General features: G+C 40.5%; 1 protein-coding gene across 2 annotated transcripts in view; it reads right to left on the minus strand.

The window, feature by feature from the left end:
• Positions 1-25441, minus strand: part of UVRAG (UV radiation resistance associated) — a 128752-nt gene that overhangs the window by 17887 nt on the left and 85424 nt on the right. For both annotated transcript variants that reach the window (XM_034759150.1, XM_034759151.1), the window contains exon 13: positions 4858-4936. In XM_034759150.1, coding sequence (XP_034615041.1) covers positions 4858-4936 — 79 coding nt within the window. The remainder of the gene's footprint in view (positions 1-4857; positions 4937-25441) is intronic.

The following is a 25441-nucleotide window of genomic DNA, read 5'->3' on the forward strand; positions in this document are numbered from 1 at the left end:
GGCCAAAAGTATAACAACATTCCCTGGCAACAAGTTCCATGGGTTGACACTGCATTGCCTGAAGAAATACTTCCTTATGGTTGTTTCAGATCTGCTGCCTATTAATTTCATTGGATGACCCCTTGGTTTTTGTGTTGTGAAGTGGTAAATAACACTTCCTTAATCACGTTCTCTCCATCATTCATGATTTTATACACCTCTATCATATCCCCCCTTAGTCATCTAAGGCAGAGGGGGCTTCGGAGCAGAGTCCAATATGGAAGAAAATACAGGAAAGCCAAACAGTATCAGAAGCAGAGTAGTGAGTTATGGCTTAGTGTTTGGTGAACACACACACACACCCCCCCAAAGTAGAGACTTTACAGATTTCAATAATGAGCATTTTTTTCAGGAAGGCCATAGATGTGGCAATGGACCTTGTAGAATAAGTGTTGTCCTATCCAGATAGAAGGCTCGGGCTCGCCTAAGGTCAAGGCTGTGTTGCAGTGCCTACTGGTTATCTCGATGTGGTTTGGGGTGGAAGACAGGTAAGTGAATGTGCTGATTGATATGGAACTTTGAAGAAACCTGAGCTTAGACGTTGGGGTGGGGTCATAGCGTGACCTTGTCCTTAAAAATACTGTGAGGAGGGGTATGCCATCAGGGACCCCCATTCCTCCAACCCATCATGCAATGTGATGGTTATCAGGAATGCAGTCTTCTTTGACAAATGGAGCAGTGAACAGGTAACCAGTGGTTCAAACAGTGGTCTTGTGAGGCAGCTAAGGACCAGATTGAGGTTTCATACCAGAATAGGGTGCTGAACTAGCAAAAAGATTTCCAAACCCTCTGAGGAATCTTCTTGTGGTTGGGTGGGCAAAGATGGAATAACCCTGTATTTAGGAGGGTTGTGTGTGTGGGTGGAAAGCCGTGATGGCTGCTAGGTGGACTCTTATGGAGCTCATCAATAGTCCCAAGGTTTTGCAGAGTTACTAGTTTAGCTCCTATGTCTAGAAGCAATGAGGTAATCGGTGAAACCTGCCTGAGGTCACACTACCTGGCAAACCTCATCCATTTTTGAGAAGACATGTAGCAAGTAGATTACTATTACACAGCAGGAAACATTATTTTTAAGTCTTCTGAGCAGGTAGTCTCTAATATTGTGAGCCATGACCAACCATGCTTTGAGATGAAGTACTGGGAGGCTGGGGTGGACAAATCTTCCTGCCTTCCTGGGAGAGGAGATGGGGAGCGATGTGACGAGTAAATCAGAGACCGAATGGGCAGCAGCATCAGATAAGGAAAACACATTTGCCTGGGCCAGGTCAGAAGTATTAGTATGACTCTGGCTTTGTCTCTTTATTTTGAGCATACCTTTGCCCCAGAGAACTGGTGATCCTGTCCGCCAGTTGAACAGAAGTGGGTAAATTTCCTGTTTAAGCCTTTGGTGAATAAGTCTGAGGGGTGCCCCACTGACTAAATGTGGGGAAATAAACCCCACCCTATTACACACTTGTGATCTTCGAAGAAGTACCTGCTGAGTGCATCTGTAGTCACATTCTCAGCCCCTGAGAAATAGGCCACTGTGGTGATGATCTGGTTGTATATTACTCCTGGGGGAATTCTGCACTATTGTGCACGTGCATAATTAATGAGCACTGCAGATTTATAATTTTTTTTGCACAGAAATAAGCTTCTGCCAAAATGTTGCTGCAGTTCCACCTTTTCCCACCAGAGGGCACTGTGGCGATAGAACAAAGCGGCAGCTCCCTGCCAGTGAGGGAAGAGAAAGCCTGCAGTGCCTTCTTCGCAGCTGGCCAAGTCAGGAGACAAGGGCTATGGGGATACAGACAGCGTGGGGTGCTGGGTCCAGACATGGGCTCATAAGGGCTAGTGGGGGAGGACAGACTGGGGCAGGGCTGAATGGGAGTGGAGGCACACGGCAACAGGGGGGAGGGAGGTGCAGAAAGACATGGGGACAGGGGAGGGGGTACAGGGAAACATAGGGACAGGGAGTGGCTGGGTGGGGACACAGATACATGGGGACAGGGATGGGGGTACAGGGACACAGAGGGTGGCTGGTAGAGGTATAGAGACATGGGGATGGGGAAGGAGTACAGGTTAGCCAATGGTCTGCATTTGATAATTTAATAATTACAACTTGATAAAGTAATGATCACCTTCTACATAACTATTTCAGGGAATTGGCAGTGAACATAAAATGAGCATACTGGGTCAGACCAAAAGTCCATGTAGCCCAATATCCCGTCTTCCAACAGGGACCAGTGCCAGATGCTTCAAAGGAAATGAACAGAGCAGCTGAGTGATCCATCCCATCATCCAGTCCCAGCACCTGCAGTTAAATTTAGGGACACAGGGCACTGGACTGTGTCCCTGACCACACTGGTTAATAGCTATTGATGGACCCACAGTTAAAATACTTAACAGAAAAAAATAAGGTCCTAATTTCTCCTTCTTAAACCCTTCTTGTAGGATCACTACAATCAGGCCCAAACGGAGCTAGACATTACTGGGTTTCCTAATGGCAACCATCACAGAAGGAGAAAACTGCTCCATGTGCTTAGTAAGGGCTTTGGATTTTACAAATAAAAGGGAAAAATTCTGGGCCCAAAACCCATTTATGCTCAGTTGAAAGCTATTATATGCATACAGAATTAAACACATGTTTTTGAATGGGAACTGACACAGCAAAGCATGTTTCCCAAATAATGCTTTACAAAACTAATACTGATTTACTTATAAATTCCACCTGAATTTTCCTGAGTGCAAGATGCGGTTTCCGTTCTTATTACCCTGTTTTACAAAACACCAGTTAATTTTTAGAGAAGCTTTGATTTCAGTAACTACGTATTATGGACCAGGTCTCCTCCTCACATACACAGAAACCTGGTGGAAGAAGTTACAAAGGCAGGAAGACTTGAGGGGAACCTTGCAGAATTTCCTTAAGAGGAAGAGGCTGGGTGTGATGCAAACTTGACAGGGGGCTAGACTTTCCACTCTCACAGATCACTAGGACCCACATGGAAAGGCGCCTCCTCAGACTTTGAGAACAGAGCTCTTTCCAGGACACTCCACTGGCTCTAGCACCCTGGCTCATGCAGCTTCACACAGTAGCCATGGAGGTGCCCCTGGGGAAGTTAAAGATCTGAACGATATTAACTCTTAATAGAAAACTGGTTGGCCGACAGGAGTGTTGCTGTCGAATGTGGCCAGCTCCTTGCTCCCATTCAGACCCTACTGCCAACCGCAGGTTATTGGTGTTGCAAGAAGGAGGCAGAGGCAGCATTCTCGTTTCCCAGTTCCCCACTAACCAGTGTAAGTCCACCCACATCAGCTCCCTTCTGCATACACAAGAGCCTCTGTTTGTTCCAGATGAACTAAACCCATCTTTGAATAATTTTCAGGTGTCTTAAGAGTTTGTAAAGCCCACTTGAATTTGACAGTCCCCAACTCTGCCCCCCATAGCAGTACTTAAAAGGGACAAACTTATGATTCTTTCCCTTTAAATTTTAGTGGTTAAGGGTCAACTTACTACGTATATACCAAGTGCTTTAGTTTCCGGGGGGTTGGGGGGGGGGGGGGGGGGAGGAGAAGTGTTCGACCTGCTGTTATGATGAAAAGTTCTATTGCCAATACAGACATACAGCCAAGTTATGTCTTCACTGACTTTTCTTTAGCTGTTTAACACACCAGTTATTTCATTAACCTCAATGGAAGATATCTGTAACTTTAGGAACAGGGAACACTTTAAAATGAGACCTCTGTTCACATTCACAGAGATGATTTATGAAGATGAGTCACTGGGAATACTGGAAGACTGAACACGACTACTATTTTAGTGGACCACGTCTTCATTTAAGTGCAGGTACGCCAATAGTACTTTCATAAATCAAAATTTATACAGGTTATTTAGGAAGCAAAATATATGAAATAAAATTTACATAGCAAAGAAATCGAAGCGTAAAAAACCAGAATAATCACAGCACTTTTCCAGTACAAGGACATGATTTCTTAACAAGGAGTTTAAATTATTTAACAGAGATTAGCATAGGTATTAGCAACAGATATTAACATAGATTAGGATAAAACACTACCAAGAAGAGGGGAGGAAGAGAGAACTGGTTAGGGTTATAATATGGGAAAAGATCAAGAGTGAAAAATAAAGTTAAGGATAGGAATAAAGTAAATACACCTCTACCCAGATATAACGCGACCCAATATAACACAAATTTGGATATAATGCGTTAAAGCAGTGCTCCGGGGGGGGGAGGGGGGACGGGGCTGCACACTCCAGCAGATCAAAGCAAGTTCGATATAACGTGGTTTCACCTATAACGCGGTAAGATTTTTTGGCTCCCGAGGACAGCATTATATTGGGGTAGAGGTGTAGATCTTCTGGAGCACATATGGTCTCTTCTCAGACTAAGAATGTGAACATTTTTACAGTTTTTGTAGGACCACATCAAAAGTACAGTGTTCAGTTAAAGGCTGCATGATTTGAAAAAACAGATAACTTGTGAGCTGTTTTGGGCTTTGCACAATCATCAGTATACAAAACAGGTGTAAAATAATCAAATCAATAGGTTTTTTGCTTAGCATACCATTTAAGGGCCATATACAGCACCACATAAGTGGCCCTTGAACAGTGCAAGTCCCAAGCGTCCAAGGATGCTCATTATGTCCGGCTGCATCGGACTGATGGTGGGCCTCTTGCAGCAGCTCATGTAAGATGCAAAAAAAAACTTGACAAAAGTGAGATGCACTCATTTAATACCGGCCACTGTGCAGACATCACATGGCAGAATGTCTCTCTAGGAATTTACCACGTCTTTCTGTAACAAGTCTCAATTTACCAACCTGTGCTATATTTTTGTTGAGAAGGTAAACTCCATAATCAAATTGAAGTCTCTCTCCTCCCTTTGGATACAGTGGAAACCTGAGGAGGAAAGGTCAGAAGAAAAAGTCAGATTTAGAAAGCACACATTCAATATTTTATCTTTAAAATTAGTCTGATTTAAGCAGAACCATTTGCTGAGATACCAGCAAGAACACTTCTGAGTGCAGGTAAATCCATAGCCTTCTGTTTCTGCAGACTCCCAATCCCAATGAATCTGCACAGTCTGCACACCAACTGCTCACAAATCCCACTTACATTTCATGCATTTTCTTCCATGAGATATTCTATATCTAGAAACCCTTCCTTGGCTTGGGCTGCCATGTTTCCATTGTCTCCTTTTTCAAGTCCCCCCTCGGAGCAAATGTCTTCCAAAGCTCTCCCCTCAAGGTCTTGTTTAGAATACCTAGTGCAATAGTGACTATATAGAGCCCACAACCACCATATTTCAAGGGGTTATTTCTGTTGTACAGTATGTAATAAGGGAAACACATTCTGTATGCTCTCTAAATGCATACTGAGATTTAGATAATGGGAAAGTACATTGCACACAGGAATACTTTTGCATTAGAATCATCATGGATAGTTGCTGGTTCTCAGCTGCTGCTTGTTATAAAAACCATCATTTTAGCCCCAATGTAACTGAAGCCTATTCAAGTTTAACCTTCACTATTACTGTACGGTATTAACATCAGACATGCAAATTCTGCAGAGAGATTTAAACGATTGTTCACGATGAAGCTGTTAATTTCACAATTTTAATCTTACTACTACACTCTTTCCTCACTTTGACTCTTCCTCACATTGCGTCTTGCCAGTTCGACTTTTACAGGCTGAGCTCATAGATTCTAAAACTGACATGTTAACCACTATCAGTACTACCATGTACAAGTTTTTGCCTTTAAATTCAGTATCTTATAAGCGATCTACAACACATTCTAGAGCTGTGATTACACAACCTCTATTTTGTTCGGACTTCAAAGGACTTCTTTACTACAGGCTCAGCCACTATTATTATTTGTGACATTTAAAAAGAATTTTAAAGAGCCATTAGAGCCAAATGTTAACAGGTCAATATTACGGGCAGATGAAATATTAAGACATCAGCTCCAAATTTTATGATACTTTCAAACTCTTAATGGGTCACTTCAAGTTGAGCACTATAAAGATCACCATAACTAGTATATCTAGTTCACCTTGCTTAATACATCTATAAATCCAAGCTGTCTGCAGCATAGGAAAATAAAAGTGCCTTTGAATTGAAGATGTATGCTGCAAAAAAACTACCACTCAATATACTAAGTGCAAGATACAAATCAAAATTAGTTCATTTCAATACCTACAGTTACACTACTTAACTGTAGCAGAATTTAGATGATAAAGTCTACAATTACAATTAACATTATAAAACTCATTCAGTCTTGACAATAAAACTGCTGTTAAAATACAAAGCATGTTTCATTACACGATAGTATTTCGTTAAGTTACTGAAAATGAGAGCTATATATTTTCTGTTAGAAATGGAAACCTCAATTAAAGGGAGATGGAAAAAGACAATATCAAGCACTTAAAGGTTTCTCTCCTGCACAATCAATTTCTTGTAAGGAACCCTTTAAAGTCATTAAGATTAAACTTCTCTCCCTACCAGTTTTTGCCTTCTGACATTTGGCTAACATTCAAGATTCATCAGTCAGTGAAATGAGCTGGGGAAATATGAAGTTAATAAGATCTCTTCCGATATACTCATGTCATTACTAGAATACTGAATTCCTTGAATTTTAAACTGTAAGCCAGGGAATGTCTTAGCCTATGTAAAGTGGCATGCACATTTTGGCACTCTCTGATTTCTATGTGATCTTAGTTTTGTTCACCTCATCCTACCTCTACCCTTCCCTCGGTCTGTCATACTCATTTGCTGAACCTGGTCAAACTATAAGCGCTTTGTGTCAGGGACCATGTCCTCTTATGTTTTTAAACAGTTCTTAGCGTGATGTGGCTGCAAATAATTACTATTGATGGCTGTCTGGTGGCCTGTGTGAAGTGAATTTGTACTCCTAGCTCATAGTGAGCAATGCTGCTAAACTCATGCTCTCAAGTTGCCATGCAGCCCAGAGTTAGTTTGTAGTTCATTAGGTTTTCAATTAAGTCTATTCATCAATTCAGTTGCCATCCACCCAGAGACTAATATCTCTAAAGCCTGAAACATTAAGCATTGGGGGCCTAATAAAGCTCTTCCTATCAATTAATCATGTTTTCCTTCCACACCTGCCTGCTATAATCTCTGCTCTTTATGCACTGACGACTTGTTTGCCTTTAGCACCTTTAAAATAGAAAGCAAACCTATAAACTTGACTGAGTCCTGACTCTGGGAAGGAGAATTCCAGTGTTATAGGCAAAAGCATCATACGATAGATAGCCAGAATAGAAACAAGAAGGTTGTTAGTCAAAACTTGTTTTAACACCTGAATGCAGTACTTGTTTATGTTCAAATTCACTTTTTTGGGGGTGGGGTGGTGTTAATTTCACACAGAAGAGTCTTTATACAGGATTAGACTATGTTAAATTTGGAGTTGCCCACCCAGGGTCATTCTTTGGTGTGGTGAGATTTCAGTGTTTCCTAGTTCCCACATCAGGCATCAAAAGCAAGGCTACCAAACTATAAGAGATTGTACCAAGTCAGTTTGTTTATATTTGTGTAGCTCAAATGTATCCTCCTGTATGATATTTGTATAGCAAAAAAGTAACTGACTAGCCAGTAATAGTACTGCAGAAAAGGATCTGAGGAGTATAATAGATCACAAATTAAGTATGAGCCAAGAATGTGATGCAGTCACGAAAAGGTTAATATTCTGGGGTGTATTAACAGGAATGTTACAGACAATAATTGTTCAGGTCGACTCGGACTGGTGGAGACTGAACTGTATTACTGTGTCCAGTTTTAGGCATCACACTTCAGACAGATTTGGATAAACTGGAGAGCAACAAAAATGATAAAGAGCAGGGCTGTCAAGCGATTAAAAAAAATTAATCACTATTAATTGCACTGTTAAACAATAGAATACCATTTATTTAAATATTTTGGATGTTTTACACATTTTTAAATATATTGATTTCAATTATAATAGAATACAAAGGGTATAGTGCTCACTTTATATTTATTTTTGATTACAAATATTTGCACTGTAAAAAACAAACAAAAGAAATAGTATGTTTCAATTCATCTAATACAAGTACTATAGTGCAATCTCTTTATCATGAAAGTTGAACTTACAAATGTAGAATTATGTACAAAAAAATAACTACATTCAAAAATAAAACAATGTAAAACTTTAGAGCCTACAAGTCCACTCAGTCATATTTCTTGTTCAGCCAATTGCTCAGACAAACACGTTTGTTTACATTTGCAGGAGATAATGCTGCCCACTTCTTGTTCACAATGTCACCTGAAAGCAAGAACAGGCATTTGCATGGCACTTTCGTAGCCAGCATCACAAGATATTTACATGCCCAATGCGCTAAAGATTCATGTCCCTTCATGCTTCAACCACCATTCAAGGGGACATGTGTCCATACTGATAACAATCCAAAGCAGTGCTGTCCGACGCATGTTCATTTTCATCAGCTGAGTCAAATGCCACCACAGAAGGTTGAGTTTCTTTTTTGGTAGTTTGGGTTCTGTAGTTTCCTCATCGGACCTTTGCTCTTTTAAGACATCTGAAAACATGCTCCACACCTCATCCCTCTCAGATTTTGGAAGGCACTTCAGATTCTTAAACCCTGGGTCGAGTGCTGTAGCTATCTTTAGAAATTTAACATTGGTACCTTGTTTGCGTTGCCAAATCTTTAGCGGAAGTGTTCTTAAAATGAACAACGTGCTGAATCATCATCTGAGACTACCATATCATGAAATATATGGCAGAATGCGGGTAAAATAGAGCCAGAGACATACAATTCTCCCCCCGAGTAGTTCAGTCACAAATTTAATTAATGCATTATTTTTTGAACGAGCATCATCAGCATGGAAGCATATCCTCTGGAATGGCGGCCGAAGCATGAAGGGGCATACGAATGTTTAGCATACCTAGCACATAGATAACTTGCCATGCCAGCTACAAAAGTCCCATGAGAATGCCTGTTCTCACTTTCTGGTGACATTGTAAATAAGAAGTGGGCAGTATTATCTCCCGTGAATGTAAACAAACTTGTTTGTCTTAGAGATTGGCTGAACGAGAAGTAGGACTGAGTGGACTTGTAGGCTCTAAAGTTTTGCATGGTTTTGTTTTTGAGTGCAGTTATGTAACAAAAATATTTACATTTGTAAGTTGCACTTTCACGATAAAGAAACTGCATTATGGAACTTGTATGAGGTGAATTGAAAAATACTGTCTCTTGTTTATCATTTTTACAGTGCAAATATTTGTAATAAAAATATACTCCGCAGCGTACACTGTATTCTGTGTTGTAATTGAAATCAATACATCTGAAAAGTAGAAAATATCCAAAAATATTTAATAAATTTCAATTGGTATTCTATTGTTTAACAGTGAGATTAAAACTGTGATTAATCGTGATTAATTTTTTTAAAATCACGGTTAATTTTTTTTTAGTTAATCGCGTTAGTTAAATGCGATTAATCGACAGCCCTAATAAAAAGTTTAGGAAAAGGTGACCTATAAATAAAAGATAAATTGGGCATGTTTATTCTTGAGAAAAGATGACTGGACAGGAGGGGATAGGATAACAGTCTTCAACTACATTAAGGGCTGTTATAAAGAGGACAGCGATCAACTGTTCTCCATGTCAACTGAAGGTAGGACAAGAAGTAATGGACTTAATCTGCAGCAAAGGAGATTTAGGTTAGATATTGGGGGGTGGGGGGGGGACTTTTTAAACTATACGGGTAGTTAAGCTCTGGAATAGACTTCCAAGGAATGTTGTGGAATTCCCATCATTGGAGGTTAAGGACAGGTTAGACAAAAAAAACAAAACATGTCAGGGATGGTCTAGGTATACTTGGTCCTGCCTCAGCATGGGAGAATGACTAGATGACCTTTTGAGATCCCTTCCAGCCCTGCATTTCTATGATTTTATGTTTAATTTTAGAAAGTATTCCACAGATTTTAGAATCAAGAAGCAGAGCTGATTACAATAAGAACAAACAGCAGACACTGTTTCTTTTAAGAGTGCGTTACTCAAATTTAATATACGAACAGATGCACTTTTTAATACTATTAAGTATCAACAATTATTTCTCCACACAGGAAATAATCGGCTTTAAGAGTTGTGGGGATCAAAGCAAAGTTCAAATTAAAACTATTTGGCCTGATTTTAGATGACAGCATGGCAAAAGACCAGACTAGAGTCACTTTGTATGACCAGGTCTAGCAACTAGAATGTATTTGAGTTTGGGGGGGGGGGAAGTTTATATAATCTCAGTTCTCACTCCCACTGGAGTCAGACACACTGAAAATGAGAATATGAGTATCCTTGGCATGACAGTCCAAACACAACAAACAGAATGCACACTTAACAGGAACAATACTTCATTTTAATTTACTTGTAAAACAGATTGTGGCCAGAAAACTGGGACAGCCAAGAGATAAGAAATCCTCCCCGCTCCTTCAATCTAGAAGAGGCAAGGGGATTGGAGACAGATAGCAACATTAGCAAATACCACTTTATACCTGACTAGTACTGAGTGTCTCCAATTTAAACACTGAGGGTAGGTCTATACTGTAATGAAAAACCCATGGCTGGCCCGTGCCAGCTGACTCGGGCTCACGGGGCTCAGGCTGCGGGGCTGTTTCCTTGTAGTGTACGTGTCTGGGCTCAGGCTGGAGCCCGGGTTTTAGGACTCTCCCACCTCACAGGGTCCTAGAGCCTGGGCTGCAGCATGAGCCCTGAAGTCTACACTGAAATGAAACAGCCCCATAGCCCATGCCCCACAGGCCTGAGTCAGCTGGCATGGGCCAGCCACAAGTGTCCAGCTACAGTGTAGACACATCCCGAGTTAAGCTCCACTACACCCATGTCAAAGGTAAGAATCCTATTGTTAAAAGATGGGAAAACTGAGGCTGAGGTCATGTGATTTGTGCAAGGTCACCTAAGCTGGGAATGCTCTAGATCTAATACCCAAGACTTATTTACCCACAAGATTGTCCCTTCCATAAGTTAGAATTGGCAAAACTGCCTGACTATATTTTGCAATAGCACCACAATATTTTGTTAAGTTTTAATGCTGCGAAGACCTCTTGTAACATGGATAGCACAATGCTTCAAACAGCATGCATAGAATATTTGAAAACCTTTCCAATCTTCACAAAAGCAACATAATTGCCACTTTCATTGGTTTCATAATTTTTAGGTCCACACTACTCTGCCAAGTGAAATCTTAGGAAGCCATTTCTTAAAAATTAGTCTTCACTTTTAGCAAACATTTGTCAAATGAATACATCTGGTAATGCAGTGTAGGTGTTAGGTGTGCGGTGTGCAGCTGCGTGCTAACTTTGTCAAATGCTAACAGTTTAAAGGGATAGTTTTATATATTAAGCCATATTTTTAATTGGTAATGGCATTTTCAGAATTTAGGGCAAGATCTTACATTAGCAACATAGGTTTAAAAACCCTTCTACAAAATACAAGGTAGAGAAATTCAATATATGCAGTAAAAATCACAACTTGGAAAGCTAAATGAGGCTGGATACGGTCACTTCAACTCCAGTTGAACAGTTAAGATGTAATCAGTGAAACACAAGTATCCAAGCTAAGCCAAGGTAGATATTTGAATATTTACTTTCTAGTGCTTAAGGCACCCTTTCCTATCTGAGGATGCCTTAAAAGCTAAAAAAGCTTTCATGATTTGGTGTCTATATTAGATTTCTAGCTGCTGTTGGATGATCAGAAAGCAGTAGTGTCCAGAAATGCCTTTTACCATCTGCAGCTGGCCATTGCAATTGTTTCTTCCTGATGCAGGCCTTACTACTGTGATATTACACCTCAAGAATAGATTACTGCAACGTGCTCTACATGGGACTACAGTTCAGGATAATATGGGCATTTAAACTAGGTTGGAATATAGCAGCCTGCCTATTAAGTGATGCTTCTGAGTTGCAGCAAGTCACTGGTGCTCCATATCCTTCACTATCTACCTACTGGGGTCCAGATTTGGTATATGGTGCTTGTCATCTCTACAAGGCCTAAATGGCTTCAAACTTTGCTATTTGGGATACCGCCTCTTTCCTTGTGCCAGACCAAGATCAAAGGCACCTGAACTGGGTCCCTCTCGGGTTCCACAGTGCTCTTTGAGAGGGGCCCTCCAGCTCTGGAACAAGTTTCTTCCCCTCAATCTAAAAACAGCACGAGTCTACTGACCTTCATGGTAAGCTATAAGGCACAACTATTTAAGCTGGCTGCTGTGAGAGAAGTCGGGTTCTGGGGGAACAGCTAGAGGGAAGGCTTGGTATTCTGCAAGTAATTTACTTTTGTGTAAAATGGGTGGGGTGCCTAGAGTTTTGGATTAGGGCCCTTTTTCTTTTTGGTATAAATCTAAATAAAAACATGCCTCTCTTCGAATAAGTTCTCCAGAGGAAGTAATCACCCCATGCCTCTCCAGAAGACACCTGGCAGAATGTCTTGTGTCACACTGTAAAATGGTCAGACACTTGTTATGGTGAGTGAGCGAGGGGAGAAAACTTCCAAAGCAGAAGATCTTCCGTCAAAGTGGCCTGCCCTCTGACATTTAAATCAAGGGACTGAATGTCCCCTTGGTACACAAAAGAACTGGGGCCATGCGGACAGACTGAGGTAGCCAGGAACCAGAGCAGAGTTTTATAGATCAAAAGTTAGTGTCTTGTATTGCAATCATAAGACAATGAAGTTAAACTTAGAGTAACATGCTCTATTAATAAAGAAACAGAAGAAAAATGGAGAAGCAAATTCCTACCTTACCTCAGTGTGGGTGTCAAAGGTTTTGGTAGCAACATAAAATCTCTCCCACAAAGATTTCCCAAAATAAATCTTAAAAACCAACTGGCCACAAAGGCTGCATACTATACTAACAAGTTACTGCTTATATTGCAGAATACTTATTCAAATCTAATTTAATATCATTGCTGAAATTTTTCCACGAGTTCATGAAACAAACTTGTTTTTAAGCTAATCATCTAATTGCATATTTTTGTTAAGAAGCAGCTAAGTATTTTGTACAATAGCAAAGTATTCAAAATAAAAAGAGTAAGATTTTCTAAAGCAGATGTGCTTCACCCGTGGAATATCTGTCCTGGGAAATCAGTAGTTTTATTGGTGTCATGTGCTTTCAGATCTCAAGTCTGTAAAAAAGTTGACATACCCATACTAATTTCTGTTTTAAGCACTGTTCTGAGACCACCGTTGTTAGTCTAATTGTGTTCATTAACTGTGTCATAATCAATCATAACTACCAACTGATTCTCATCTTTGAGCTCTCTTTTTGGGCTGACCTAGACAAGTACTTACCAGTCACTGAAACCTCATTTATTTTACAGCCTCAAATCTGTTATTGGGCTAATCTGTACCTGTTCAACATCACACAGCAGCTTAAATATTTGAGTAACCTGCAGTAAATCTCCACAGGACTGTTTGGTCAGTCAGATGTTAACTGTTAAGTAAACCTAAGAGGATCTATACTCCATAAATTTATTTCAGACACTAAGGTTGCTCTTATGAGTTCTCAAGTCCAAACATCTTTATAGCTAGATTTTGTGATTTATGAACTCCTCATTTTGTATCCAAAAAGATCACAAATGTGACAATATACTGGTGACTGATTTTTACTGTATATAACCACCTGCCTTTAATACAAACTCTGTTTTAAAAGTTTAAGCAATTGCTTGATTTTTAACTGCCTTCATCTGTTTCCAATTTGGCATTAAAACATATGGTTTGGATTTTTTTTTTTTATTCTCTTCTAATCAGTCCTTTTCCCCATGTCCCAGACTGCACTGAAGAAAACTTATGCAAGGAACTTGAAATCTCAAAATTTAATCTCCATCAAAAATGGTCTTTGGACAAGCCTGAAGTGAAATAGTGACAATTCTGATCATTTCTAAAAGCTAGTTTACTACAGATTGACATGTGGCACATTTAAAGAAGGTCTGTATTAAATCCCAATGGGGTTTCAAATGAATTAACTTAGAATAGATGGTCGTGGGAATGTATAATCAGTCTGTGGAATTCACTACTGCTAAAAGTCAAATACTGAGACTGAATTTTCAAATGGCTGGAAAGTTCCAGATACTCAAATATCTATAGCTATGCTAGTTAAGTTAAAATGTAATAACAGATTTCCTGCAGACATCTGCCTACCTGCTATAGTGTTGAACAGATGCCTAGGTATAAAGGTTGCCTCCCTATTTCCTTTAGGACACTAGGTATGGGCCACTGTCAAAGACAGGCTGTATCAGACTCGAATTAACTATTGTGCAACTGCAGTATGGGAAACTCTGCAGCCTTTGAAAGAGGGTAGTGAATTTAGTGCTTGTGAACGTGGGAAGCTAGTAATATTTATTTGGTGCCATGAAGCGTTAGGTATCCAATTCTAAAATTTTGGCCCTAGTGTCAGACACTGAAAGTGAGCGGATTGTCAGAGGCGCTGAGCCTACCACTGATAGTCAGCAAGAAAAGTAATACCTTTCTACCTACGTGGCCACTCAAAACTAACAACATATACTGAAAACTCATCAACAAGAGGAGACCAACAATTCACAGACGTTAACAGATAAAAAATAGTGAGCTACTAGCTGTCAAGTGAACAGGCCAAATTAACTGACGTAATGCATGGAATCACTCACTCAGCTCTAGTTATCTGCATCACAAAAGTAGAGTCCACCAAAAATAAAAAATGAACCCCACATTACTTTATGCTTTTTACAATTACAAAATCTGTACCTGTCCCCTAGATTTTGACCTCTCCCTCCAATCCACCCATTTAGACTTGTGTTCTGTTGTAAACCAACAGCTTTGTTCCATTACTTAACTCTTTTCAGAAACATTTGACTATGTGGCAGGCTACGTAGAATAAAAATATTGGGCTTGATTCTCCACTCTGTTGCAAGACATGAAATTGGTTTAATTCCATTGATTCCAGTAGAATCAACGGCATAACTGAATGGAGAGAGTCAGGCATCTAGAGTCACTCTTTTTAAAACAAAATCTGCATGGAAACTGTGCCTCACACATGCCTATCAAATTCTGTTCAATTATAACGAGGGTGAATTCTGGGCTTAAACCAACTAACCTAATGTCCTCCCAGGACTAGGGAAATAGTCTGCCCAGTCCTGTTAAAGACAGACTGCATCTATAAATATCCAAGAATGCCAGGTCCCTGAGTTGAGTAGTTTAAATCCAAAATCTGAGTAGTTTAAAATTGCTATAATCTTTGCTTATTTGTTCTGAGCCTGAAAATCTGATTGCTTTGATTATGGTATAATTTAAGAATTAAGTTTAAGTGGGTCACAGCAATTCTCATTTAAATGTGTGATTTCATATATCCACTTTTGGGAAAGATTGCTAATTTTTCCTCTTTTAAATGTGTTCTGCTCATTGTTTTATGAAGGAATACTATACCTAAAGCTGGGTGGAGAATGGCAATTCTGTTCTGGAGGATTTTGAATGCTGGTTGAATTCCAATTTGGAACAAAATCGAAACATTTAGAAATCCTCCACACAACATGGCTTTACCGTCCACTGCCCAGCTCTACTGGGAGCCCTGGCCCTGGGAGCTCAGGCTGCCAAGAAGCCAGGAGGCAGGAAACTGGAAGCTGGGGCTCTCATCTTCCCACCAGCCCATGAAGAGGGATTCTGAGGAGCCAGGTGAGTGAGTTCGCAGGTAACCAGCCTGGCAGGTAGGAAGGGTTCCTACGGAAACACACCTGCTTTCCGGTGGAATTTCATCAAAACCTGTCTCCACACAACCTTTTGACTTTGATGAATTGGCAAATTCTAATGAAAAAAATTAATAAAGCATTTTTCAAACTAGCTCCATTTATGTCATTTTCTGCACTTGCACTTCAACTACTTTCAGAATTACTGCTGAGTACTTCCACTAACAAGGCTGACAATTAAAATGGCTTTATAGAAATTATTTAAAAATTAATAAAAACGTACAGAATAGTGCAACTGCTCAAGAGGTCATCTAGTCCAGTGCCCTGGGCCGAGGCAGAACCAAGCATCTATTGACCATCCCTGACAGATGTTTGTCTAATCCAGGGGTTCTCAAACTGGGGGTCAGGACCCGTCGGGATCACTAGGTTATTACATGGATCACAAGCTGTCAGCCTCCACCTCAAACCCCACTTTGCCTCCAGCATTTATAATGGTGTTAAATATAAATTAAAATCACTTTTTAATGTAAGGGGAGTTGCACTCAGAGGCTTGCTATGTGAAAGGGGTCACCAGTACAAAAGTTTGAGAACCACTGATCTAACCTGTGTGGAAGCAGAGAAAGAACCGACAGGAAGGGGATTGCAATGCATGACAGTTTGTTAGCAAGAATCAGGCTAACTGTAACCCTAATAACGCGAGATTTGTAGAAGCGAGGATTGTGAGAGGCGAGTGGGAAAGAACTGTGTGCGAAGTTGTTGCGACCTTGTGTAGATAATATGGAATGTAGACTAGAGTCTAAACAAGTGAGAAAAATAAGATATCAGGATGACCTATGTATAAACAAAATGCAGCTGTTGCTTATTATTGTCTGTAACAAAAGGTATAAATGCTTGCTGTAATTGTTTACCTGTTGAGAGACCTGCCTAGGAGGGGGAGACGCAGTGTCCTAGTGCACTCTCTCTCTCTACGCAATTGCAAGAGAAAATAAAGTATCGGACTTTGCTGTACCCAACCAAAAGAGTGAGAACTGTGTTTTTCTCCGACACCTGTCTTTGTGAAACCTCCATCGTTGGAGGTTTCACAACCTCCCTTGGAAACCTATTCCATCGCTTAACTATTGTTATAGTTAGAAAGTCGTTCCTACTATCACCTAAATCTCCCTTCCTGCAGATTAAGCCCATTACTACTTGGATACAAGGAGACAACTAATCACCATCCTGCATAACAGCCCTTAATGTATTTCAAGGTTTATCACGTTCCCCCTCAGTCTTTTCTTAAAACTAAACATGCTTAGTAGGTTTTTTTTTTTTTTTTTTAACCTTTCCTCATATAGGGTGAACAGATGTTCCGATTTTATAGGGACAGTCCCGATTTTGGGGTCTTTTTCTTATATAGGCTATTATCTCCCACCCCCGTCCCGATTTTTCACATTTGCCGTCTGGTCACCCTATCCTCATAGTTCAGAGAAGAGTAACAAAAATGATAAAATGTTTGGAAAACCTAAACTCTCTCCAATTTATCCATGTCTTTCTTAAAGTCTGGCACCCAGAACTGGACACAACAGGCCAGTAACCCTGTCAACAAAGCAAGTTAGGTTGGTTTGGAATGATTTGATCTTAAAAATTCATGTTGGCTATTACTTATAACCATATTATCTTCTAGGTGCTTACAATCTAGTTGTTTAATAATGTGTTCAATATTTTTCCAGGTATCAAAGTTGGGATGACTGGTCTATAATTCCCCAGGTCCTCTTTGTTTCCCCTTTCAGATAGGTATTATGTTCGCTCTTCTCCAATCCTCTGGGACCTCACCTGTCCATTGGTTCTCAAAGAAAACTGGTAATGATTTCAAGATTGCTACAGCTAGTTCTTTAAGTACGATTTCATCGGGGCCTGCAGGCTTGAGTATATCTAAAGAAGGTTGGTGGTGATTGGACGTCTCACATAGTGAACGCCAGTGAAAATGAGGTAAGAGCAGAGTCTAAAATAGGGAAAGTCAAAAATTACTTAGACAAGTTAGAGGTCTTCAAATCACCAGGGCCTGATGAAATGCATCCTAGAATACTCAAGGAGCTGACTGAGGAGATATCTGAGCAATTAATTATATTTGAAAAGTCATGGAAGACATTCCAGAAGACTGGAAAAGAGCAAATACAGTGCTCATCTATAAAAAATGGGAAATAAGGACAATCCAGGGAATTACAGACCCGTCAGCTTATCTTCTGTACCCAGAAAGATAATGGAGCAAATAATTAAACAATCAATTTGCAAACACCTAGAAGATAATAAGGTGATAAACAGTCAGCATGGATTTGTCAAGAACAAATGGTGTCAAATCAACTTGATAGCTTTCTTTGACAGGGTAACAAACCTTGTGGATAGGGGGCAGCGGTAGATGTGATATATCTTGACTTTAGTAAGGCTTCTGATACTGTCTCGCATGACCGTCTCTTAAACAAACTAGGGAAATAGAACCTAAATGGAGCTACTACAAGGTGGGTGCATAACTGGTTGCAAGAGCGTTCCCAGAGAGTAGTTATCAGTGGTTCACAGTCATGCTGGAAGGGCATAAATGAGTGGGGTCTCTGGGTCCAGTTCTGTTCAAATCTTAGTCTTTGATTTACATAACGGCATATAGTGTACACTTACAAAGTTTGCAGACGATACTAAGCTGGGAGGGGTTGCAAGTGTTTTGGAGGATAGGATCTGGACAAAATTGGAGAAATTGTCTGAAGTAAATAGGATGAAACTCAATCAGGACAAATGCAAAGTACTCCACTTAGGACAGAACAATCAGTTGCACACATACAATGGGAAATGATTGCCTAGGAAGGAGTTCCGCAGAAAGGGATCTGGGGGTGGGGGGTCACAGCGGATCACAAACTAAATACGACTCAGTGTAACACTGTTGCAAAAAAAGCAAACATCATTCTGGAATATATTAGCAGGAGTACGGTAAGCAAGACACGAGAAGTAATTCTTCCGCTCTACTCCACGCTGATTAGGCCTCAACTGGAGTATTGTGTCCAGTTCTGGGCGCCACATTTCAGAAAAGATGTGAACAAATTGGAGAAAGTGCAGAGAAGAGCAACAAAAATGACTAACGGTCTAGAAAACAGGACCTATGAGGGAAGACTGAAAAAATTGTGTTTGTTTAGTTTGGAGAAGAGAAGACAGAGGGGACACGATAATTTTCAAGTACATAAAAGGTTACAAGGAGGAGGGAGAAAAATTGTTGTTCTTAACCTCTGAGGACAGGACAAGAAGCAATGGGCTTAAATTGCAGCAAGGGTGGTTTAGGTTGGACATTAGGAAAAGCTTACTAACTGTCAGAGTGGTTAAGCACTGGAATAAATTGCCTAGGGAGGTTGTGGAATGTCCATCATTGGGGATTTAAGAGCAGGTTGGACATACACATGTCAGGGATGGTCTAGATAATACTTAATCCTGCCTTGAGTGCAGGGAACTGGACTAGGTGACCTCTTGAAGTCCCTTCAAGTTCTATGACAAACGTATCTAAATATTCTTTAAATTGTTCTTTCCCTAGAGCAGGGATCGGCAACCTTTCGCATGCGGCATGCCAGGGTAAGCACCCTAGTGGGCCAGGCCAGTTTGTTTACCTGCGGCGTCCGCAGGTTCAGCCGATCGGGGCTCCCGCGGTTCACCGTTCCAGGCCAATGCGGGCTGAGGGATGTGCTGGCTGCTGCTTCCCGCCGCCCCCATTGGCCTGGAGCAGTGAACCATGGCCAGTGCGAGCCGCCATCAGCCAAACCTGCAGACGCAGCAGGTAAACAAACCGGCCCGGCCCACCAGGGTGCCAAAGGTTGCCGATCTCTGCCCTAGAGGGTCGGCTTGTGTTCCTTTTCCTTTGTCATTAATATTAATTGTGTTAAGTATCTGGTCACCATTAACCTTTTTAGCGAAGGCTGAAGCAAAACAGGCATTAAAAACCTCAGCTGTCTTGATATTGCCTATCATTAGTTCTCCTCCCCCTACACTTTCCTTTGTCATTCTCTTGGCTCAATGTATTTAAAGAATCTCATTTTTATCACCTTTTCTGTCCCTTGCTAGGTATAACTCATTTTATCCATTAGCCCTTCTGATTTTGTCCCTACATGCTTGTGCTAGTTTTTTTGTGCTCATCCTTCGCAATCTATCCCTGTTTCCACTTTTTAATAGGATTCTTTTTTGATTATCAGGTCATTAAAGAGCTGATGGAACGATACTTGCCTCTTACTATTTGTACCATCATCATCTTTCCTTCTCATCAGCAGAGTTTTCTGTTGCACCTTTAATATTGTCCCTTTGAGAAACTGCCAGCTCTCCTGAACTCCTTTATTCGTTAGATTTTCTTCCCATGGGACCTCACCTACTACTGAATTTGTTAGTGTGCTTTTTTCAAGTCCACTGTCCTGCTCTACTATTCTACTGCTCTCACTCCCTCCTTTCCTAAGCTTCATGAAACCTATCATGTTACCCAAATTGACTTCCATCTTCAGAACTGTAACCATGTTAGTCAGTATAAAATGACTGTTCTTTGGTTATTTCCTCCACCTTCTGAAACAAGAAGTTGTCCCCAATACATTTCGAGAACATATTGGATTTTTTGTGTTTTGCCATATTACTTTTCCAACATATGTCTGGGTAGTTAGAGTCCCCCATCATTACCAGGTCTTGTGTATTGGATATTTATTAAAGAAGTGCCTCATCCACCTCTTTCTCCTGATTTAGTGGTCTATAGGAGACTCCTACCATGACATCACCCCTGTTGCCCTCCTCCTCATGTCCCCTCCGTTATCTTCCCTCAGACTCTCAACTGGTCTGCCTCACACCTCCTTCTGGACTTTAGAACTATATATATATATTCTTGACATACAATGTAATGCCTCCTCTCCCTTCTCCCTGTCTGTCCTTCTTGACCATGCTATACCCCTCTACACTAATACTGCAATCATGAGATTTATCCCACCAAGTCTCTGATACCATTTCCAGTTCTTCCTGGAAAAGGTGACAACTACAATAATGTATTGAGCATCTCTCTTGTCTTTATGACTTTCCATTAATGTCTGGCTTCTACTAAGTTCTGAGTAGATCATCACAAAGGGACAGCTGCAGACCACTTTAAAAGTGAAAACTGAACATACCTTTGCCTCACAGCTGTTTGTGAATCTCTGTGACTCAGATGGTTTGAACCAGATTTTTTCTCCTTCTCCCATTTCCTCCAACCTCATATCTTCACACGTCTCATGAGGAAGTTAAAAAAAAAAAACCAACCTCCCATAGCAGACCTTTCATCACCTTAGATTGGGCAATGCTAGCTATTCACCATTCACCCATCCCTAGCAAGTGCATAAGGCCTCTGCTGAAATATCTTTAAGGACTTTAAATCCATTTACTATTTATTCTGAAGTTCTAATAAAGAAACATGATTGAAGATATTCTCCTTTTACTCCTGGGCATCACATATATTCAGAGAGGAGACAAGTTTCCTTTGTGAACTGTCTAGGAGGTGTAAAGTGTTGTAAAAGCATCCAAACAAATCCAACTGAGAAGTAACTGCAAAAGTGTATTGCACTTGCCTAGCTTCTCACAAGCTACTTTGAGATAAAGAAAGCAAAATTTGCAATTTCAAGTTTTCCCAGGTTGATTTAGTGCTGTGATTACATTTACAGTTTAAAATTTCACATGTATCAAAGTATTAGTTGAATACTTGCAGACAGCAGCAAAATACAAGTTTCACACGTGTACTTCTACAAGAAACAGGCAACAATTGTTTGATACTAATAATCTAGATTGAGCATATTTTAAAATTAAGTATGTTATTTGCAAGCTAAGAGAAAAAGAAAATTGAAGAGGTGTATAACCTCCAGTTCTGAAAATGTAGGTGGTGCAGGTACAGACAGTTATAATTAAGGTAACCCCAAACCTTCCATTATAAAACTATGTTTTTCCAATTGTTTATAACCTTGCCAAATTTTAATTGCTCAGGCTGACATTCTAATGCTTCCCCCACCCTTTAACATTTCAGTTAAAACAGTTCAGTTGATTCCAAAAAGGCAAAGGAAAATGCATTTTTGCGCCCAGGTGAAAAGAATGTTTACAATCATTTCACTGAGACACACTAACGCCTGCCAGCTTTGAACTGATGTAGGAACTTTAGACCGGGGGGACGGGGGGGAGATGGGTGGCGGGAAGAGAGGGGACTGCCTATGTATCATGGATGCTCCTTTTTCAATCAGTGGAAGTTTGCCCAAATTTGGCAAGTTTTAAGCCTCTGGTGCTTAGAATCTGGTAGGTAAATTATCTGAAGAGTCCATCTGCACTGAGCATGCACTATTCCCGTGCAGCTCCTACTTGCCAACCAATCTGCACATCACCACTCCCTTAGTGACTGAACATGCTCTGCCCAAGGGCTCCATTATCTGTCCTGACAGCCCAGGGCTGATGATATGCGAGGCACAGGAACTGAGAGCAGGGAGACTGTCTTCCCTGTGCTCTCAATGCTCCTCTTGCTGGTGCCCAGGTTCAGCAGGAGAAGCAAGTGTCTACATTCATCTGATGTCAGCAAATAATTAAACTCACTTCATGTCACTACCCCAGAAGATAACCTACTATTGCTACTAGTTACTCCACTAATTCAAGAGATAGGACTGATGTTGTGTATCTAATTATCTCAACCCATATGGAGGTGGGGGGAAGAGAAGGGGTCAATATAGTTCCACAATATAAAATTTGTTTTTCCAATCTTTTTTAAGCTCGGGAAATTATAGATAAACTGTTAAAATAATGTTAAGGTTGAAAGTCAAGCGCTCAAAAGTTGGGAAATGCCAGAATTAGTTGTCTATAAAACCTTTATAGAGCCGCCTTGCACATATACATTTTTATGATAGAGTGTGATCTCATAATTAAAGATTATCTTTTCTAAAGGATCCTCGACCTCATTCAGTGCACAGGGTGGAGGACGCTTGCTGAAGGGGTAGCTATTTCTTTTTATCCTCATTTGATGTGTGGTCCCAGGCATTATTTACTATATACTATACAGAATTTCCTCATGGGTTTCCTATAGTGCTCTCATCTTACTATTTCCATTCCTTACAAACAAAACAGTCATTAATCTTCACAACACCCAAGCAAGGTGAGGCATTGGCATTTTCTCCCATTATAAACACTGGGAACCGAGGCACTGAAATGAAAGTAAAAATTGACCAGTGTCAAATAATTTTGGGCACCTTTTATAGCACTACATATATGAAGAGTGGCTAGTGCAGAAGGACATACTCTATTCCAAGGAGCCTTGATTGACAAAGTAGGCAGAAAGGGAAGCTTGCACTGGACGACTGGGAAGAAATCCTACCCGACTTCCTGCTGCCAGAAAGCCTCCCCAGTGGAGGGGAAGAATGTCACTCCATACTAAAGGCGGGATTGGCTGCAGGCCATCTGATTGCCCGTGGGCCAATCATTTGGCAGAGGGCTAGAAAGAACAGGCTGAGGCTTCAGTACATGTTGCTGTTTGTTGCTAGTGGAAGGAGCAGTCCCAAACAGTCTGAACTTGCAGCTAAAGGGATCAGCCCAGTAAGCAGGCTGGGGCATGACTACGACTAGGATAAGACAGCAGCCTAGACCCAGAAGAGTCCTGATCAGCACAGTAACCACAGGGATGGATGCCTGGCATTGCAGCAGAGGTCTGAACTCAGCAGCCCATGCTCGCACTGTTCCCAAGCACCAGCAACTGCCACGAGGGGTGCAAGGTACCATGTTCAGGACTAAGACGGGGAACTTTTGGACTCAATCAGCTTAGACAGCTTTAACCTGTTCATTAATAGTACCCAGTCTCCAACACCTGAATAGAGGTGTATGTGTGATTTCCTATAGGGCCCCCCCAATACTGATTGAGGGTTTGTCTGTGCTCAGATGTGTTTATTGCTGAGCACTTTTGTTTCTGGGGTTACTTCCTGCCTCCCTCAAGATGGTGGAAGCAAACCAAGGGGTTTAGGTCTAGTCAGAGGTGAATGGTGTTCTTTAGGCACATGGCTTTGGATTTGGAAACTATGCAATCAACCCAACAGTGCCCTCACCACATAAATATAGAGCAGCGTTCCAGATTACCTCAGTTGCATGTTATCAACACTTCTGTAAATCAGACCCCAGGGATGTCAACTTAGATTCACTGTGCTCCTCATTTTCAGTGTATGACATTTCGGCTAATGGAACTTCTCCAGTGTCACCCAAACTCTTTGGCTGAGGCAGGGACAGAATCCAGTTCTTCAGGGTAGCATTCAGCTGCCTTATCTAAGAGACCATTCTTTCCTACCATTCCTTGTCTCATTCACCACACAGCATCCAGCTTCTGCAACAAATGAGACTGGGGTCCTACAAATAGCCTCATTAACTATGCAACCTGGTTCTCTCCAGAACACTGTTCATCTTGTGAATGAGACACTATACCATATGAAGAGGGGGAGAACTGAACTGAGGTATCTTCCTTGAAATCTATGGGCTCCTAGCTAGCAAAGATAGCTATTAGGCTAAAATTGTGGTCAGATGAACTACCACTCATACACGGTAGACTTGTTTTATTTAAAAAAAAAAAAAATGAGGCACCTAGATACTATTGCAATCATGACAATTACAGAAATGAAATCTAAATGCAGGAGCTATTACAAAGAAAAAGCACAAAAAACCTCCTGTACTTTTCAGCAAGTCAGGTGCTACCCGTCTCTATAAAATCCAGAAGCAGACTAATAAAAGTGTTACATGCAAGTATAAGAATGTGTGACAAATATTAAAGCTATGGATTAAAAGCACACCTACAAGTAGAGGAGAGAAAGTGTTGTGCTTCTATTTCTCATAGTAATGCCAAGAAGTTTAAATTGGTTATTTATTCAGCACCATCAGCATGGCGGACACTGGAGAGAAGAAAACACCATACTGTCCCTAGAAGCTTAAAATCTTAGACAGACAGTCCAATCCAAATAAACGAAGGATACATAATTTAAGCCCAAACTTCAAGCAGCGTGGGGCTCTTTATTTTTAAGATACTTTCTTTACTTTCAAGGGGATTGTTGAAAGACACTATTGAAGAAATATGTTTTAAGGAGATATTTAATAAAAACTGCATTCTTTTCTAAAACCATTGAGGTAAGAGTTCTATAAACTGAAACTGAGAAATTTCTATGAGCAAACTTATCTGTTGACACAATATTACAAGGCTAGATTTAATATATGAAGGAGGGAGAAGTTAGAATATATCATGGAAACACCATAACTTTAACACTTCTGTTTATGATTTCAAAGTTGGCTCTTTGTTGAAGACCAGTGGCTGATATTTTCATATTTTATCTCTAGTAGTTGGGGAGATATGCAAGTGTTAGGTCAACCCTGTAGCCTCCTGCTTATTTTACAGCTGATCTTTCTTTCAATATAGTGGTAAAGTAGTCTCATACTTTCCTAAGACCGTAAGTGGTCTGGATCATCCACTTTAAGAAATAAAGTACTTTTATTTGCAATTGCCAAGATGACAAGTGCGTACACATTTTAGAACGAATATTTACCCAAGAGAAACAGGTTTGTCATGTAAGTGTTTAGGTACTATTTACAAAGTTTATTTTAGGAACTTGTAATAAGTATTACTTGCATCCATTAGTTTGCTGTTATAATAAGTTTTTAAATAGACTAAATCCAAAACCAC

Source organism: Trachemys scripta, chromosome 1, assembly GCF_013100865.1.
Source record: "Trachemys scripta elegans isolate TJP31775 chromosome 1, CAS_Tse_1.0, whole genome shotgun sequence".
Classification (NCBI taxonomy): Eukaryota; Metazoa; Chordata; order Testudines; family Emydidae; genus Trachemys; species Trachemys scripta.